This window comes from Colletotrichum scovillei, assembly GCF_011075155.1.
Source record: "Colletotrichum scovillei strain TJNH1 chromosome Unknown Contig00009, whole genome shotgun sequence".
Classification (NCBI taxonomy): Eukaryota; Fungi; Ascomycota; class Sordariomycetes; order Glomerellales; family Glomerellaceae; genus Colletotrichum; species Colletotrichum scovillei.
Window position 1 is genome coordinate 14,366 of NW_023336267.1, and position 16,533 is coordinate 30,898.

The 16,533-nt window shown below is 48.6% G+C and overlaps 4 protein-coding genes across 4 annotated transcripts; 2 read left to right on the forward strand and 2 right to left on the reverse strand.

Annotated features, from left to right (window-relative positions):
- Positions 1 to 1,203: 1,203 nt before the first annotated feature.
- On the forward strand, positions 1,204 to 3,283 carry HER10_EVM0002798 (amidohydrolase 3; the record flags this gene model as incomplete). The annotated part of the gene is made up of 2 exons (XM_035472493.1): positions 1,204 to 2,709; positions 2,771 to 3,283. 2 exons carry the CDS (start codon positions 1,204 to 1,206, stop codon positions 3,281 to 3,283), a joined length of 2,019 nt encoding a protein of 672 aa, XP_035329020.1.
- A 3,043-nt stretch (positions 3,284 to 6,326) lies between these two features.
- Positions 6,327 to 6,893, reverse strand: HER10_EVM0002593 (uncharacterized protein; the record flags this gene model as incomplete). The annotated part of the gene is made up of 1 exon (XM_035472299.1): positions 6,327 to 6,893. One exon carries the CDS (start codon positions 6,891 to 6,893, stop codon positions 6,327 to 6,329), a length of 567 nt encoding a protein of 188 aa, XP_035329003.1.
- A 4,306-nt stretch (positions 6,894 to 11,199) lies between these two features.
- HER10_EVM0004332 (nmra-like family protein) lies at positions 11,200 to 12,246 on the reverse strand (the record flags this gene model as incomplete). Its single annotated transcript, XM_035473981.1, has 3 exons — positions 11,200 to 11,800; positions 11,850 to 12,079; positions 12,142 to 12,246. 3 exons carry the CDS (start codon positions 12,244 to 12,246, stop codon positions 11,200 to 11,202), a joined length of 936 nt encoding a protein of 311 aa, XP_035329207.1.
- Positions 12,247 to 15,093: 2,847 nt separating this feature from the next.
- Positions 15,094 to 16,393, forward strand: HER10_EVM0009207 (uncharacterized protein; the record flags this gene model as incomplete). Its single annotated transcript, XM_035478701.1, has 2 exons — positions 15,094 to 15,144; positions 15,203 to 16,393. 2 exons carry the CDS (start codon positions 15,094 to 15,096, stop codon positions 16,391 to 16,393), a joined length of 1,242 nt encoding a protein of 413 aa, XP_035329829.1.
- Positions 16,394 to 16,533: the final 140 nt, after the last annotated feature.

Consider the following 16,533-nt stretch of genomic DNA (forward strand, 5'->3'; position numbering starts at 1 on the left):
AAGACTGTTCAGATCGATCCCAACACGAAGTTTGCGAACATCAGGGATATCCATCGGGCTCAAATCGAAGCGGGTGAAAAGGAGGTTATTACGGCTGAATCCAGCGACTCTGAATGCCCTAGTGAGGCTGGCAGTTGTATTGTAGTGGGTGTGGTTGAGGATCAATAGTTAATAGTAATGAGGAGGTTGGGTTGTGATCCCATCGTTTTTGTGGGTGCCAGAAACAGGGGGGTGCCAGGAAGTGGGGGGTTTGACTTACATGTTCCGCCCCACTGATTCCTACTACTTACGATCCGTACATTCCATGACTCAATCATGAGCGACGGCAGTAAGGAACGAAGGCCGCCATCTACCGTGAGAATGCCCTAAAAGGGGGAGCCCATGATATAAGGTAGTAATACCGGCCAGATGAGATACTGACCCATCCCGAGCTGAGGCCGATGGCCGAGAATGTGCCTGGCTTCCTAGTAAGAACCCCCAGGTTGATTTTGAGTAATGTCTGTGTTCTACTAGCTTACGAGCTAGGTGTCTAACATGTGGTTGTCTACAGAGGCAATGTTAATTTTCACGGTGACAACTAGCACTTGACTCGGAAGCCTGGAACAGGCAATTTTACAATGCTGATGATTCAATTGGACTAAGAGGCGCTTCCTTGTGCAATCGTCATCACGGAACTCGGGTGACAGAAATTGTTATCGACCCCATATAGGACGGAATCCGGGATTGGCTGTGCATTAATTCGTTAGTAGTTATTGATGCTTCGCGCGCGGAGCTTCGCGCGCGGTACTTTGCCACAAGCCAAGGCCAGATCTACCTAGACGGTAATCATTAACTGACACATCCAACCACCTCACTAAGGGCAGATTGGTCATTCACTGACACCATGCTACCAACTATTCGCCAAGTAGCCTACGTTTCCATGGTATACTACCTCAATGCTTGTGCCTGGGAACAATATGCGACTGCCCATTGGAAAAATCCTCTGCGTTAGTTAACGAACCAGATGCCTGTTCGTCTCAGGCCGTTGCTCTCAAAGTTCACGAGGTTATTTAAGTTGACAGGTGCGCAAGTTAGAAATGGTTTTCTATTTCTGCGCAAGCTATTGCATCTCTTTCCTTTTGGACGTACGTGCAAATATCCATTTCATTCCTCCCAGAATTGGAACATTCATATATACTCGGTTCAAATCAATTTATTGCCACCATGAAATTGATTCGGTCTATCATTAGCAGCGCTGCTGCAGCTGCGTGTGCCAGAGCTGTTTCTGCAGCTGCCCAACATCGGCTTCGTGAGCCTTCCCGCGTAACAGCCGATTTCATTTTCCAAAATGGATCGATCTACACCCTGGACCCGTCATCGACGAAAGCCAGCGCTATAGCCATCAAGAACGGCACTATCGTTCACGTTGGCAGTGATGCTGATGTCAAGCGCTTCATTGGGAGCGAAACCAACATCATCAACCTCGAGGGCCGCATGGCCATGCCGGGGCTCATCGATGTACACATGCATGTGCTGCAGGCTGGTCAGAATTTACTCAAATGTGACTTCAACTACCAACGCCTTCGCCGTCAACAGGTGCTGGACCATCTGCAGGTCTGCATTGACACTGAAGAAACCGCCGAAGATGCTTGGCTCGATGCTGTCAACTTGAACTACGTCTCCCTAGCCATGGACGGCGAAACTCTTTCCAAGGCGGACCTCGACACTCTCAACACGACACGGCCTATGTCCCTGCGGTCAAACGATTACCACACGTTTGTGCTCAATTCACGAGCATTGCAGATCTCAAACATCACCGCATCGACAGTCAACCCTCCAGGCGGTGTCATTGAGCGCCTAGGCGGAACACAGGAACCGTCTGGTATTCTATTAGATGGTGCTAATATACTCATAGCCGGTCCTCCCGCCTTCACTGATGAAGAGAATGCCGAGGCCGGGCGAGCCGCCCAGCAAATCCTCCGTCAGAACGGTATTACGACTTGGCAAGACGCCCTGGCCACAGACGAGCACTGGGGTCCTTGGAACCTGCTAAGGCAGAATTCCGAACTCAGCTCCCGTGGTTACTTTGACTATCGCATTCAGCCCCCTGCTACCTTGGCAGCTGTTGATGTCGTCGTCGCCGAAACCATCTCTCTACTTCGCTCTCGAAACGACAACTCGACTATTGCAGCGCAGCCGACTCTCAAATGGCAGGCGATAAAGGCTTTGTTGGACGGTATTATGCCATTCACAGCCCGGACTGCGGCCAACACCGACCCCTTCTGGCTTCCTATGGGCAATCGAACAAACAACACCCAGGAGTGGGCCCCTGACCCAAGTGCAATTGCGCCATTGTATTGGGATCCCGAGATCTTGACCAAGACTCTTGAGGGACTCTGGTTGGGCGGTGTTGATGCCCATTTACATGTTGATGGTGATCGTGCCGTTCATGTCAGTTTAGACGCTGCGGATGCCTATCACCGTGCGCATCCTGACGCGCCTCCCCTGCGTCTCGCTCTCGCACATGCCAGCCTCACCCTCGAAGAAGACTGGCCACGTTTTGCAGAGCTTGGTGTCGACGCAGTATACCAATTCCAGTTCTCTCAATTGGCTCCCATGTGGGTCCCAGACACGTTGCGAAGCATCGGCGAATATCGAATGGACAACCTCGATGCCTACGCGAAGATAGAGGCAGAAGGAAGGCCTGTGATACATGGGAGCGACTGGCCTGTATGTGCTGACCCTTCAACAAAGAAGTTACGCAGATCCCGCTGCTAACCAAAAGTTCTAGGTCGATCCTCTCGACGTGTGGTTGGCCTTCAAAGCCGGGGTGACACGTCGAGGTGACCCATCCAATCCCAACTCCGCGGCGTCATTCAGTGAGCTCTACAATGGTCCATTTCCAGGACCAGGTATTTCCCGCGAGTCGGTTTTGAGAGCAGCCACCATCAATGGAGCCAAGTTTCTACGAGCAGATGAACAGATTGGATCTCTGGAAGTCGGAAAGCTCGCTGATGTTATCGTCATTGAGAGGAATTTCTTTGAAGTCCCCGACGAAGAACTTGGTAGGAACAAGGTTTTGCTCACTATGCTTGGAGGCGAAGTTGTATATCTCGAGGACGGGGCTCAATCTACCTTTGGCAGGAGCATTACACCCAAGTTTCCCAATGACAATTCGGTTGCGGAGAGGATGGCCCGGAGGATTGTAGGCGGCGTTCATGGAGAAGAGCTGGATGTTCATGCTAAAGCTGAGATTGCCAGAATAAGGAAGCGGCAGGGATGCGGGCATGGACATGTCCACTAGAACTAATGGCCCATGGAGATAAACCACTCATCATGCTCTAGAGGACCCCAGGTTGGGATTAAGTAAGGCTTTATGGCTCTTTTGTTACCATGCCAGTAGAGGACACATTCACGCGGTACCCTAAGTAAGGTAGACATCTTAACCCTTCCATGTTAGATCAAAACATTGTTATTGTATGGAATAGTCCCACTCTGGACTAGTTCGCAAGGTACCCCGCGATTGAATTTGAGCAGTCACTGCCAGCTGGCTTGTGTGATCTGACGTAGCCAGGCTGTCACAGAAGTCAAGGATGCATGCGCGCTGATTGATTATATAATTTTAATTATACGGTTAATTGCTCACTGCGTGGACCGGTGTACATGTCACAGAGCCTTGTGCTATGAGGACATATTCATACTGACGTGGAAAGTTATTTGTTGTCGGCCATATGAAGCTGCAGCTCAACCTTGGGTATCTTGTGTTCTGACAAGTAACATAAGACACTGAGACAACATGGCGAGCACTTGACGAATGAGTGAAAACTATCCCATAATCTGTGGATAAGCGAAACCACTTGTATATGTACCTTCATGAGGGGTAGCACTTAACAACACGTTAACCCGACCCTGTTTCACATATTTCCTTCGATCAAAAACTTCGTCAAGGAGCAAAGTTAGAAGAAACTGGACAATTATAGGGAAGCAGTTCCGTAGCAGTTGATGGAATACCTGTGTAGTGAACCTTTGCTTCTAGGTATGTTGCGATTGAAATGAGTAAGGAGTGCTGGACAATCAAGCCTTGATTCGACGTTATAGCTCAGTGAACTGCGAGCATTCCAATGCCACAACTAACAGCTATAATAGCGTCGTCAAGATCTAGATATATCGAAAAATGCGAGTCTGCGCACATGACCTCGTCTCGATTACAAAAGAGGGAGAAACTGGTCCTTTAAGATGTTCTGTTCATACTCCGGGTGCGATATTTAACTGGGTTCAATTGAAGCCTGGGTGCGTGTGTGTGCCATTAAGTAGTAAGCAAGTAGAGCGACCACGGGATATAATAGATCGGGAACTCGAATACCTTTTCTCCCAACTCGATGGTGAAGATTCCTTTGTTATATTGCCTCATACTACGTAATGATTGGCTTTATAACGAGGCTGGGATGTCTTTTCTGGTAGTGAATTGCTTTGTTAGAGCCCTCTCTATAGTCTAAGTACGCGGTAACTTCTTGTGAGAAACGAAGCCACTACGGCGCAAGGATGTAGTGAGCGGTGGAACCCCCTATTCGGGAATTATCCGCATCTGTTTGCTCCTAGGCTTCTGATGTTTGGCTCGATTCGATGTGATGCTGGAGAAGTCGGGCGTGTCTTGGGTTCGATTCTTTAGGGAGACGGACATGATTGATGAATTTGGAGGCATAAGACGGTAGCGCCGTTTCGATGGCGGCTTTGCGGAGTTCAAATCTGGTAGACGGCGTTTCGTACTTTTTGTTAGTCGAGATAAGACATGTAGTGTATGGTAAATTTGGGCAAGGCCAAGGACTGTTGAGCTAAGCCAGTATGTTTTCTTGTAAGCGATCCGTGGTAGTGGGCATTCGAGAGGATGCTCAGATTGATAACGCAACTGACTTGGTTCGGAATTACAGTGAAATAACACGCATTATTAGGTGTGTTGAAGAGTTTATCCCTTTACAGCTTTTCCCAGGCGAGACTGCGACGTCGTGATTGCAAGTATTTCCAAGGCTTATGCAGAGTGGTTTCTCCTCGAAAGTCGTTCAAGGCTGCAAGATGTGCCCAAACGCCAACAAAGCCGGCAGTACGGTAAATGTACTTTCACTACCTAGTTCATACAGACTTAGCGGTTAGCATTCTAGAAGAACGATCACGTCAACCAGAACGGTAACTAGGCTTTCGAAAACGGCAATAAGGGCAACGGATTCCTCTATTAGAGCTTCAAGGCCCTAAGTTATCCGCATCGAGGAAGAGGGGCAAGAAGCGGCAATAGCAGGTCAGATCTGGAAAGGAAGAAGCGGCAGGGACACTACCGAACATTCTTAGCTCTCCCTACCAAGCTTCTACAACGAAGCCATTTTATCAGCACATTTGAACCGATATAAATACGACCGTCAAGCAGCACTGTAACGTTTGAATCAGTTAGACAGAGGGCATAAGCCGCGAAATTCCCTCGCTAAGGAGCGAACGGACTCGATTCGTCGCCTCTCTATCGTTCGGGCACAGTCAGATCACCCGGGGCCCTTAGGTTGCGAGAGTAAGGTGAGTGCGTGATCCAGGTAGACCAGGCATCTTTGCGGCCGACAGAAATCTGAAATCCGGGTTCTATCAGCAGCAGCACGTGTCATGCTCTCTTGTTTGGCTAGATGTACGCATGTGTCAGGTTCTCGTATTCCCAGCAAATGAGAATCTGCGCCAAGAAAAGCTATGTTGCCTAATGCAAACCAATAGGAAACAAGCGGTTGACCAACTAGAAACTCTGCCTTCATCAAGCCCCCCGCGAAACCATGTCGCTCTGACTATTCCCAATTTACTGCGTACAACGCTACGGATATTATCTCAGTATCATTTTGCTCTTCCTGGCAGACCCTTACTCTGACATGGCCTAGGTATGATGGTGGGTAAGGTTGACTTATACTATAGTTTCGTAGGACTCAATGGGATAACTTCATGGCACATCTCATGGCTACAGTAGTTACACTTGGCTGGACAAAAAGACCCGAAAAAGCAATCATAGGGCGCAATAGTCGGTCAGTAATTGGTTGGCAGTAATGAACGTTTTGTCTTCGACTAATTTACTTAGGCACCCAAGGTTAATCTACCGCAATTTTTGAGAAATAGTGTTTCTTTATGCTCGGACAAGCCGAGCATATGAAGAAGGAGAACAGTGCTACCCCATAGCAAAAATGGTCAGATTACAGGACAAGAGACGTATGAAGCGGCCCGATCTTAAACACTTGGCTGCATCGCAACCTAGACGAAAGTTCGAGCACTCGCCGTAAGGCTTGGATACGGAATGATAGCGGGCCGCGTCCTGAAGTCACGCCTGTCATTTATAGAACAAGCTGTTCGTCGAGCTTGAAGGTTTCAAAGCTAGGAATGTCGTCGGCGGACGCGCCGGCAGCGACAAGCGAGACAAGCTCCTCGGTGGCCTGGCCAGTTTCAGCAATGGCGGTGTAGTTGTACTGGGTGCCGTCGGCGAGGTATAGGACGTTAGGCTGAGCGCAACCCTCAGTCTCCTCGCCATTGCGGGCGTCCAGGGTCGCACCGCGGATCATCTTTCTGTTGTTGAAGCCGTAGCCCAGCCCGCCAAAGGGCCCGTTTCCTAGGCAGATATAGTCGCGGCCAGCGCTGTCCTGTTGCTCGCGGATGGAGCCGCAGTTGGGCCCGGCATGGCCACGCGCCTGGATGTTCCAGTTGCGCGGGATGGCCCGGAACGAGCCGCTGGCGAAATAGGTACCCGCATTGACGCTGCAGCAAGTGTTGGGGTTCCAGCCCTGGCAGATGTACCCGCCGCCGCTGGTGCTGCAACCGCCCGCAAACTCGAGATGCAGGTCAATGGCCGAGGCGGCTGTGGCGAAGAGGCCCGAGACGAGGCTGATGGCGGCGAAAAACTTCATTTTGCTTGGTAAAGACGGAGAAAAGATCTCGAAAGTGAAGTGGTTCAGGTTGCTTGATGGAAGACTGGTTTCTTTGCTGAGAGGCCAGGGATATCGAGGTGAATGGGGGTGGGTTCAATAGCTCCCAGACAGAGACAGGATCGAGCCCTTTTATACATTTCAGGAATATTCTCATCACATAGGTTTTGACATCTCGTTACCGCGTCTTGTCTTCCCACCCAGTCTAGTCTGCCGCTACTCTCCTCTGCTGGCTTCTCGTGTAATCCATTGTTTCCGAGGCTTCAGGAATTGAAAGCGAGAGTGGATGTGTTAACCAGTCTTCTTTGAACGTGTAGGATGAGACATGATGTTGCAATATCATAAGCACAATGTTGCAATACCATGAACAATGTTACAATACCATAAGCACGATGTTGCAATGGGTTCCTTTGTTTAGGTTACTAAGACTGATTGCGTTCATCGTCTCTTAGCGGAAAAAGACAAACGTTGAGCTATCGTGGGCGCGACTCTTGGCGCAGGATCGTATTGCGGCGTACGTCTCGGACTCATGCACTCCAAAAAACCCCTCTCAGTGGAGAGAAGCCCACGCTTTCCTCAAATCGTTTAGGCTAATTGGATTCAAAGTCATTATAGTCGTCTTCCTTTCCCTATGTAGCACTAGGCTCTGATATACATTATGCAGAGTCCTCTCCAGCTAGGGTTGCCGAGGCTGACTGCATTCATCGGCTCTCCGCGGATGAACAGATGGCAAAACTATCGTCGGCGCGATGCTTGATGCATAGCTGTCAGGAGCGATGTAACGCTATAAAGAGCCTCTGCGCCGCATGCTAATGCAGCTTGTCCAGGAGTGTATCCACCTGGTCGCCCGAGTGCCCTACGTACATAATAGCGCGATATAGTGGAAACGAGGTGCTGCATAGTGTTATACATAACATGACTTGAACGGAGTTAGAACTAAAATGCCACGGTTTAAAAGTTGAGCCCGGTTGACCACCATGTCATTTGTTACTAGTAAACACATCGGACTCGACAGTAAGCGAGGTGGGAGTAGCCGATTGGCTATGACTTTTGCTGGGGTGGGTCTTACTGTGTTCGTTAGGGTACCTTAATGAGAAGCCCAAGATTATTCTAATGGCGTTGCCAAGTGAATACACGACTAGAAGCCATCATATACATTTACGAACTCTGCATACTCATAAAATGTTTTTGCTACGGTGGCTCGATGACAAATGAACCTGAGAGTCGCGTGGGAATATCCTTGATGATGATTCAATCCAATCAACAGGGAACGTCTGTTCTTCTTCTAGAGCAAGTGCTGATGGCATCTTTCGCTGCTGCGCAGTGACATCCACACCCTCGGGCACCGCGGATGGCAAGTGCGGGGTTTGAGGTTTCCCAGGAAAGGAGACTGGCCCAAGATAGTGTTCCACAATGCATTCATCCTCCTCGTTGTCTGACTGCGATTGGACATTATCTATCTTATGCTCATTTGTCCCGCGGATGTCGCCACCGGCAGACCTGTCGGTCTGAAGAATGAATCGGATGTTCCACGACGATGCTGCTTCTCCTGCAAGTGATCTCAATCTTTTGTCAAGCACTTCTGGGTCGAGATCAGAAGGCTGGTAAGAAATACTGGGTGTTGGTGCAAAGCCATCTATGTTGTCCGTCTAATCTGGAGACGGTTCGGGCAAGGTAAGTAATTTAGTGCAGGTTCCATAAATTCGTCCAAAGAACCCTCAACTGGGCTGGGCGAAAGGAAACCTGGTTATCCTCATCACCTCGAGGTTCATGTGTTATAAGTCAAACCCCCCACTTCCTGGCACCCCCCTGTTTCTGGCACCCACAAAAACGATGGGATCACAACCCAACCTCCTCATTACTATTAACTATTGATCCTCAACCACACCCACTACAATACAACTGCCAGCCTCACTAGGGCATTCAGAGTCGCTGGATTCAGCCGTAATAACCTCCTTTTCACCCGCTTCGATTTGAGCCCGATGGATATCCCTGATGTTCGCAAACTTCGTGTTGGGATCGATCTGAACAGTCTTCCTCTTCCTAACTGCAGCGTTGGTAACTTGAGCCCTCAGGTGAGCCAGCTGCTGGGCAGCTGCCAGTTGCCAGGCCTGCTCTGTGAAGCCTTTTTTCACCTTCCTGAACAGCAGCCGTTGAGTGCTGGTATCATTGTCGAGTTGGGTGTATAAGTGCAGTTGACCGCTGAGCTCTGCCAGCTTCCTGGGTGTCGACCAGACCACTGCAGAGGAAGCAGAATCCCATGGCTCAACAGGGGTAGTTTGTTGACCATTATGGCATCGCTTTTGCCCCGACTGGTTGGTTTGGGTGTGGTGGGCTTAGCAGAAGGCTCAGGTAATACCATAGGGTTCATCAGGGGCTTAACCATCGCTACAGGGTGTAGACCAGTCCACTTCCAACCACTTCTGATGTTCGAGACTGATAGACCAGCAAGTCGAGCCTTCTGGTAACAGTCCAGGAAGTTCCTTTTACCTATAATGGTAGAGTCGTTCCATTGAGACAAGTAACCGAGCTCCTTCCGATAGGCTGACTTAACAGGGCTGAAGACAGACTGGTCAAGTGGCTGGAGGACATGAGAGGAGTGTGGTGGTAAGAACAGTAAATGGATATTGTTAATATAGCAATTCCACATGAAGTCTGTCGTCGTATGACTCCCATGCCCATCCACAATCAACAGTCGAGCCTCGCCCTCAGCCTCGGGCATAGTCTGTGGGATAAACACCTTCTCTAACCATTCAATGGCAGTTAAGTCTGTAGTCCAGCCATTATCTGTTGCTGTAAACTCCCACCCATCGTATGGAACCAGATGTAATGGAAACCACTGTTGTTGGACCGTCTTCCCTTGAAAATGATAAGAGGACGAAGTGCCCTACCCAAGGCTGAGATACACTCAATGATAGAGACCCATGCCCTCGACCCAGGTTGTTTCTTGCGAACAGACGTCGTCTCAGCCATGCCCAGCACTAACCCATTAGCTCCCTGACCCTCGAGGATGCCAGTCTCATCCATATTATATCTGTTGGCTGGTTTGATGTCCTTGATCTCAGGGATAGCAAGGAACTTAAACCAGTTCCTAATGACCTCAGTAGATGCCCCATTAACGCGTCTAGAATCGATGGAACGACTTCTCTGAACCTTAATGATAGGGTTCCTTCTCACGAAGGCATAGATCCAGCCTTTTCCTAATGGTTTGGTATCCCCAGCAGCAGCCAGAACTCGCTGCGAATTCCTTCACCTGTTGGTGCGTTGGTGCGAGGCCCAGCGAAGCCTGAATGCGAACCCATTGTGCCAGCTTACTCTCCTGGTCAGGAGACAGCCTCTGCCAGTCAGCAAAAGCCACTTTCCTAGTCTGACCACCTTGGAGACGTAGTTGGAGGGTTGATCGTGGTATCCCATACTCCAATGAGGCTCTCTTTTGACTCTTGCCGTTTGAGATGTCCTCGAGAGCCTGACGAAGCTGATCTTCGGTATATTGAGGCATTAGATATAGAAGAAGGTATGTGCAAAAAATGAGCCCATTTGGACTCGAATTGAAAATGTTGTGATAAAAGGAGGTTGGGGGTGGGCATTGCGTTGTGGTGGATTTTCGCGTTTTTGTGGGTGCCAGAAACAGGGGGGTGCCGGGAAGTGGGGGGTTTGACTTACTTGACATACGTGATGTACTCGCACGAGTTCCGCGATTGTAGAAATACTTATTTCGGAACCCTATGCTCGATCGAATTCCGAACTATGAGATCTTACCCTGTTGGATCCTTGGAGTTTCCAATAAGACCCTCAGTCTGGTTAAACCTAAGCTGTACCTTGGGGAGGCTGCCCTTGGAAAATAAAGTTTTCCCACTGCTTCCCCCGCCACATCTCCCACCGGCACCCCACCATGGGCTCAAACCCAATTGAGGTCACATTTATCAGAATGTGAATCTAGAGCATCATTTGCACTCCAAGATTCTATTCGGAATCCGGATGTAATGCTTGGCCTAAAGATTCGGATCCGAGGAGAGCGGCCCGCGCGGCCTCTTCCTGGCACCGCTTACAAAGAAGAAGACTGTCTCCAAGACATCTTGAATGAACTACACTACAAGTCGCATGTTAGAAAACTTGTATCTGACTCTGGAAAGTCCATGACGATAGTGCCAACAGAGATCCTTAAACGTTCTGTACTAGATAGCAATCAGCTAGCAGGCCATTACAAAATACTGTTATGCATTTATTGATACCCGCTCCTAGTACACTATCACTAATTAGGGGCTAATGAATCGATATATTCAGGTATTTAATCTTGTCCCCAAGCTGACTGCAATAAAGACTCAACAGTAGCTGTCTCTATCTCGGGAAACCTCTGGTTGAGTGTGCCAGCAGGCTTGAGATTGCACTTGCCCGATTCCCACATAATGCCAAAGAAAGCCAGAAGACCTTGTAATTGATCCTTAGGGAAATAAGCGTAGTAATCCTTGTGTGCCGGAAGTTCACTGACTTTCCCGGCTTGCAAATCCTCCATCGAGTCGTGCGTAACGCTGAACTTGGCTCCCTTGATCTTTTCTGCCAAGGCCACGACCTCATTCAGAGTCAACCTATCCCCAATGACGTACATCTCCTTCTCCCAGTGATCTAGGCCCAGAGCTTTGACAACAAACTTTGCAATGTCGAAGCTGTACGTTAAAACAACAGGGACTGACCCAGAGCCTGGAACGCTAGCCGTGTTGTGCATCATGTCAACCAGAACCACTAGAGGCGTCATATGCGACTCCCCTCGAGGCATAACGAAGTAGTCGGAGAGAAATCCATTGAGGAAGCAGGTCCATTCGAGTGAGGAACCCTCGAGAGCTTGCACGGCAAGTACTTTGCCTTCTGCAGCGGGGAACACCTTCGACTCCCTGAACAGAACAAGTCAGCGGGTTTCCATTTCGGGTTAAGTATCCGTACTCTGGAGTATAAGTAATCCCCCACACATTTGCGACATATCGCCTCGTCACGGCCGACTTGCTCGCGGCTTGAATGAGATTGAGCTCAGACTCTATGCCAAGAGACGAATTGAGCGTTGAGATAACGGTGCTAATTGAAAAAGTCTCCAGTGTACTACGGAGCTGGTTGATATCCGAGTAGTCAACGGAAAGAATACGGGCGCCAATTTCAGCTTCTTTCTCGGGGTTGGCCTGCGGTAGACCGTATAAGTATCTTCGAAAACACAGATGCAAAGGACGAAGAGATATCTCACTGTTCTTGCGAGAATCACTACGTTGTAAGTTCCGTCCCGGATAATGGCCTCCACGATAGTGCGGCCCATAGCGCCTGTCCCTCCGGCGACTGCAATGATGCTCATGATGGGAAGAAATTCGTTGGAAAACTTAATGCGATAGAATTGTCTCTTGTTATTTCTTTTATGAGTTGGAGCGAGGATTTACTCGATGATAAGGTATAACATTGTTGTGTAGCAATCCTACGCCCGAGCACTTGGACTTTATAGCTAGACGCAATGCAATCACTTATTGTGTGAAGTATACTGGATCATTAGTGTGATTCGTGATGATAAATCCGCTTACAAACTACAGTCTCACCTACAGGGTTAGGTACGGTAGGCTCCAAACCTTGATTTCGTTCCACGTGGTTGTAGAACGATGACTATTCTTACTTTTGATACTTTAGTGGTTTTAAGGTGGTCTTCCGTGCGGCAAAGAGAATAGCCGCCAGCCCAGCCACGACTAGCAATTTCGACCAACGAGATTGCGGACATGTTTCGGCCGGTTCGCTGGCTTTTTTTCCGGATTCCACCACTTGGTATAATGCCTTACTTGCTAGTTCGGCGTAATGCGGTGTATTTGATTGCTCAAAGAACCCGAAACTGCGAGTGCTTAGAAATGTCCAGGCCCTCAGCATGCAGGGGTCCAACTGTTACGCGTATTTGCAAGGACAGAATAGGGAAAGTTTAATCTAGCAAACCATAAATAAAATAATGAATGGGATTTCGGTGACAATGAACTCGCCAACCGAAAGACCTGTCCAGTGCTAAAGCTGGTCGCCCCGGCCTGCTTGCAACACCAATAACCCTCACTTCATACAGACCCTTAAGCGCGATAATAGCTAATGATAGAAGTACTTGTGGTTGGTTGAAGATCCCAGCCTTTCGCTCATAGCACCACCGTTAAGGAGCTTGCAGCTGCATAATATGTGATTGGACTTGGAGTGTACCTAAGCCAGACTCTATCCGCCAGAGAAGACGGATGGAAATGACCTATTGAGTTATGACCAACTTCCATGTAATTTGTGACCTTGCGAATGATTCGTTGCTTCTACTAAGAATCCTCTATTAGGCCGTTATCCCATCATTTGCGGAATAGCGACAGTACATGAGTACGTACAGTTGTCAGGGGTAATAGCTAATTATTCGTTGATCTAACCCTATTTCTCTTATTTCCTTCAATCCAAAATTCACGAAAGAGCAGAGTTAGAGAAAACTGGAGAATCGGTGTGCTGTCGCTGCTCCGCAGTTGATGGGATACACCAGCACTCTCCAAAAGAACAGGCAACTCGGCAAAGGGATAAACATGTGGACTGATATTGTCAAAATTGGCTAGATCCATGGTTCTGCAAACTCAAGCACGCATCACTTCTTACATCAGGATATACGCTGCCAAGATCCGGCAGTAAATAGAGACGACAGCATCGTTGTCGGGAGCCGGAAACTGAGGAACTTACAGCTTGCTTCAACTTCAAAGGCGCTGTATCATTAAGTAGCATCGCGTGGTGATTGTTTGACAACTTTCAAATATATCGACCAAGCTCCTGACTTCCTCGCAGTATTTCGCGGTAATAAAGTCGAGCTAGTGAACCGTGACCTGTTTGAATGGGAGCTTCGATGGATTGGTGGGTAGCAATGCCAATTGCGCGACAATGAATGGAAAGTTGCGCAAGGACATTATGAGACTCGCCTTGGAGTCCCTTGAAGGTTGAGATATTATTCCCTTATTCATATCTAACGCAAGAGAAGATGACTTGTCAGGGATGAAACGGATGCCTCGCCTGACTGGGTCACCGGTCGCGGCTTCAGTAAGATACCGAGACCTTGCCGATGTGCCGCACCAACACGAAGCTCAAGTTGATTTAGTGTATTGCAAAACAGGGTTGAACACAGCAGGACTTGCACGCAATATTGGGGACGTGAATATTGCAGAATAGCTTGAGGTTTGTGTCTAAAATAGATTCGAATTCAGCAATCAATGATTGCTTCACACCGGCCTGCAAGCTTTACTCATAATGACATTATAGTCTTGGACATAACCTTCGTCAATGATTCGATCGATGGCAACGGCGTTGCGACTTTGGATGAGCTGAAATTCGAACAAAGTTACTCGTGTGCTATCTATCTAGCAAATCTCGTTCGTCGAGTCTACCAGAACATGTAGACTTTCCTTTCCGCCGCGCTCAATCAATCCGAACTGGGCCTCTAACTTTCGTCTTTTAAGGACATCATACTATCAACTTCTTTGTTTTCGTTAGGCGCTTATAGCTCAAGCTGTCAACTCCACCAATAGCTCTGATGAGATTCTATGCAAAGTTCCATACAACAACGTGACGGTGCAAGGCGCGTCTGTTTTCGTTAACATTGTCAAGTTCTGACCATATTGCCGGCTACGGAATTACTACGGTCGGAGTTTTCCCTGAATGCCGCAGGCCGTCGGGGTTTAGGACTTCTTCAAAAGTCCTTCCCAAGTACCTTATTTTTACAGCATTGATACAGGCGCCGTGTAAGAAATAAAAGTTTCGAGACTCCGGCCATAGAATCAGGTCCCGTAGCTATATTGTTCAACTATTGTTTCCGAAGCCTCAAAGTAAGGCATGGGATATGTGTGTCATTTGGAATTATTAGTATCGATTTTGCCTGAAAGAGGGATGTAATGCGCTTTCCCGAAGCATCGCCACGGTCTCTCCTGTGGTGATATCTCATAGAGTATTTCAATCGGTAAGTTCTTATGCCCGAACTCCTCTTAACACCATGGCTTTCGGAGCCGACAGTTGCGTCCTACCTCTGACTATTCGGACGCCAAGATCGGCTTTGTATAAAATGGAGACTGTGCCTCCATTCATTTATTAATGGCAGATTGTCTGACCAGTTCTCGAGCACACTCAACTTAGCTACCTTATTTAACGACGATCTCATCTAGTTTCATCAATGGACAAAGTTCACAAAAGCGGCGTTGCCATCATTGGCGCTGGGCTAAGCGTATGTTGTCGATCCAAACCTTTTTGCTTGCTTTGGGCGAACTAATTACCGCTCCTAGGGTACCGCTCTCGCCTTGGCCCTCAGTCAGAAGTCTATCCCGTGCCAAATCTATGAAGCAAGAAGCGCGGACGCAGATGTGCTTACCAGCGGCGTCGTTCTGACTCCAAATGGTTGTCGGGTTCTCGACGAAATCGGTGTCCTCAGCCGCATTGAAGCGAAAAGCTTTCTCTTCAAGCAGAGCATCATCAAGGATGGCGAGGATAAGACGATTGCGACGACGGATGTTTCTTCCCGAGACAAGAAGGGATATCCTGCCTATCGACTGTATCGTCTTACACTTCTGAAAGAAATGAAGAAAATGTTAGTGGAGCGAAATGTTCCGATTCACTATGACGCCAAGTTCGAAAAGATCATCAGCGATACCGCTGATGGGGTCTCATTTCAGGTCGGCAATGAAGTGAATCATGCAGCAATCATAGTTGGATCCGACGGCATACACTCTACCCTCCGTCGTTATCTTACGGACCGGGCGCCCGCTTACACAGGATTATTTTGCGTGTATGGACACATTCCAACGAGCCCTATCAATTGGCCTGACAAAGACTTCTACACTGGTAGCTGCACCGTCTTAGGCAAACCAGGCAGTCTATTCATGGTCCCCGAAGTAGCTGACGGTACAACGCTTATGGTCGGCACCCAATTTCCATACCCAGAGCAAGACCGCGAAGGATGGCAAACGTTAGCTGCTAAACCTGAGTCACTGGTTGCACTGCTTCACAATGACTATGATGAATGGCACAACACGGCAAGACAGATTCTCGATCAGTTATGCAGCATCTCAGATTGCCTTTTGAGTTGGCCGTTTTACGAAATGCCAAAGTTGCCTGCTTGGTCCTCATTGTCCGGAAATGTCATCATCATCGGGGATGCCGCTCACGCTATGCCAGCATCCTCCGGACAAGGTGTTAACCAGGCCTTGGAAGATGCTTATTCTCTGTCGAGGCTCATCGCTGTAGATTGGACAAGGGAAAAATGGCCACTCAGCCTTGAGATATGGCAATCTTGGCGACAGGCAAAAATTGACCGCGTACTTCTGATGACTCGAGCAACAAATCTACGAAGATCTGCAGAAGTCACCAGACAGACATCGAACGCAGCAGCTGGTTTGGAACCGGCACTGCTAGATCCGACTCGGTGGCTATTTGACTTGGACATAGAGAGCTTAGACGCAAGATTGGCAGCAATCTAGGATTGAGGTCTTTTTCGTCCGTTCAAGGATTCGATTCTACGGGAAATTCTCCAGACATCTGTCAAAAATATGGCTTTATGTACCAAAGTTGCTCCCGTTATCATCTTAGAACTTAACCACCTAGACTTCAAGACTCTGGA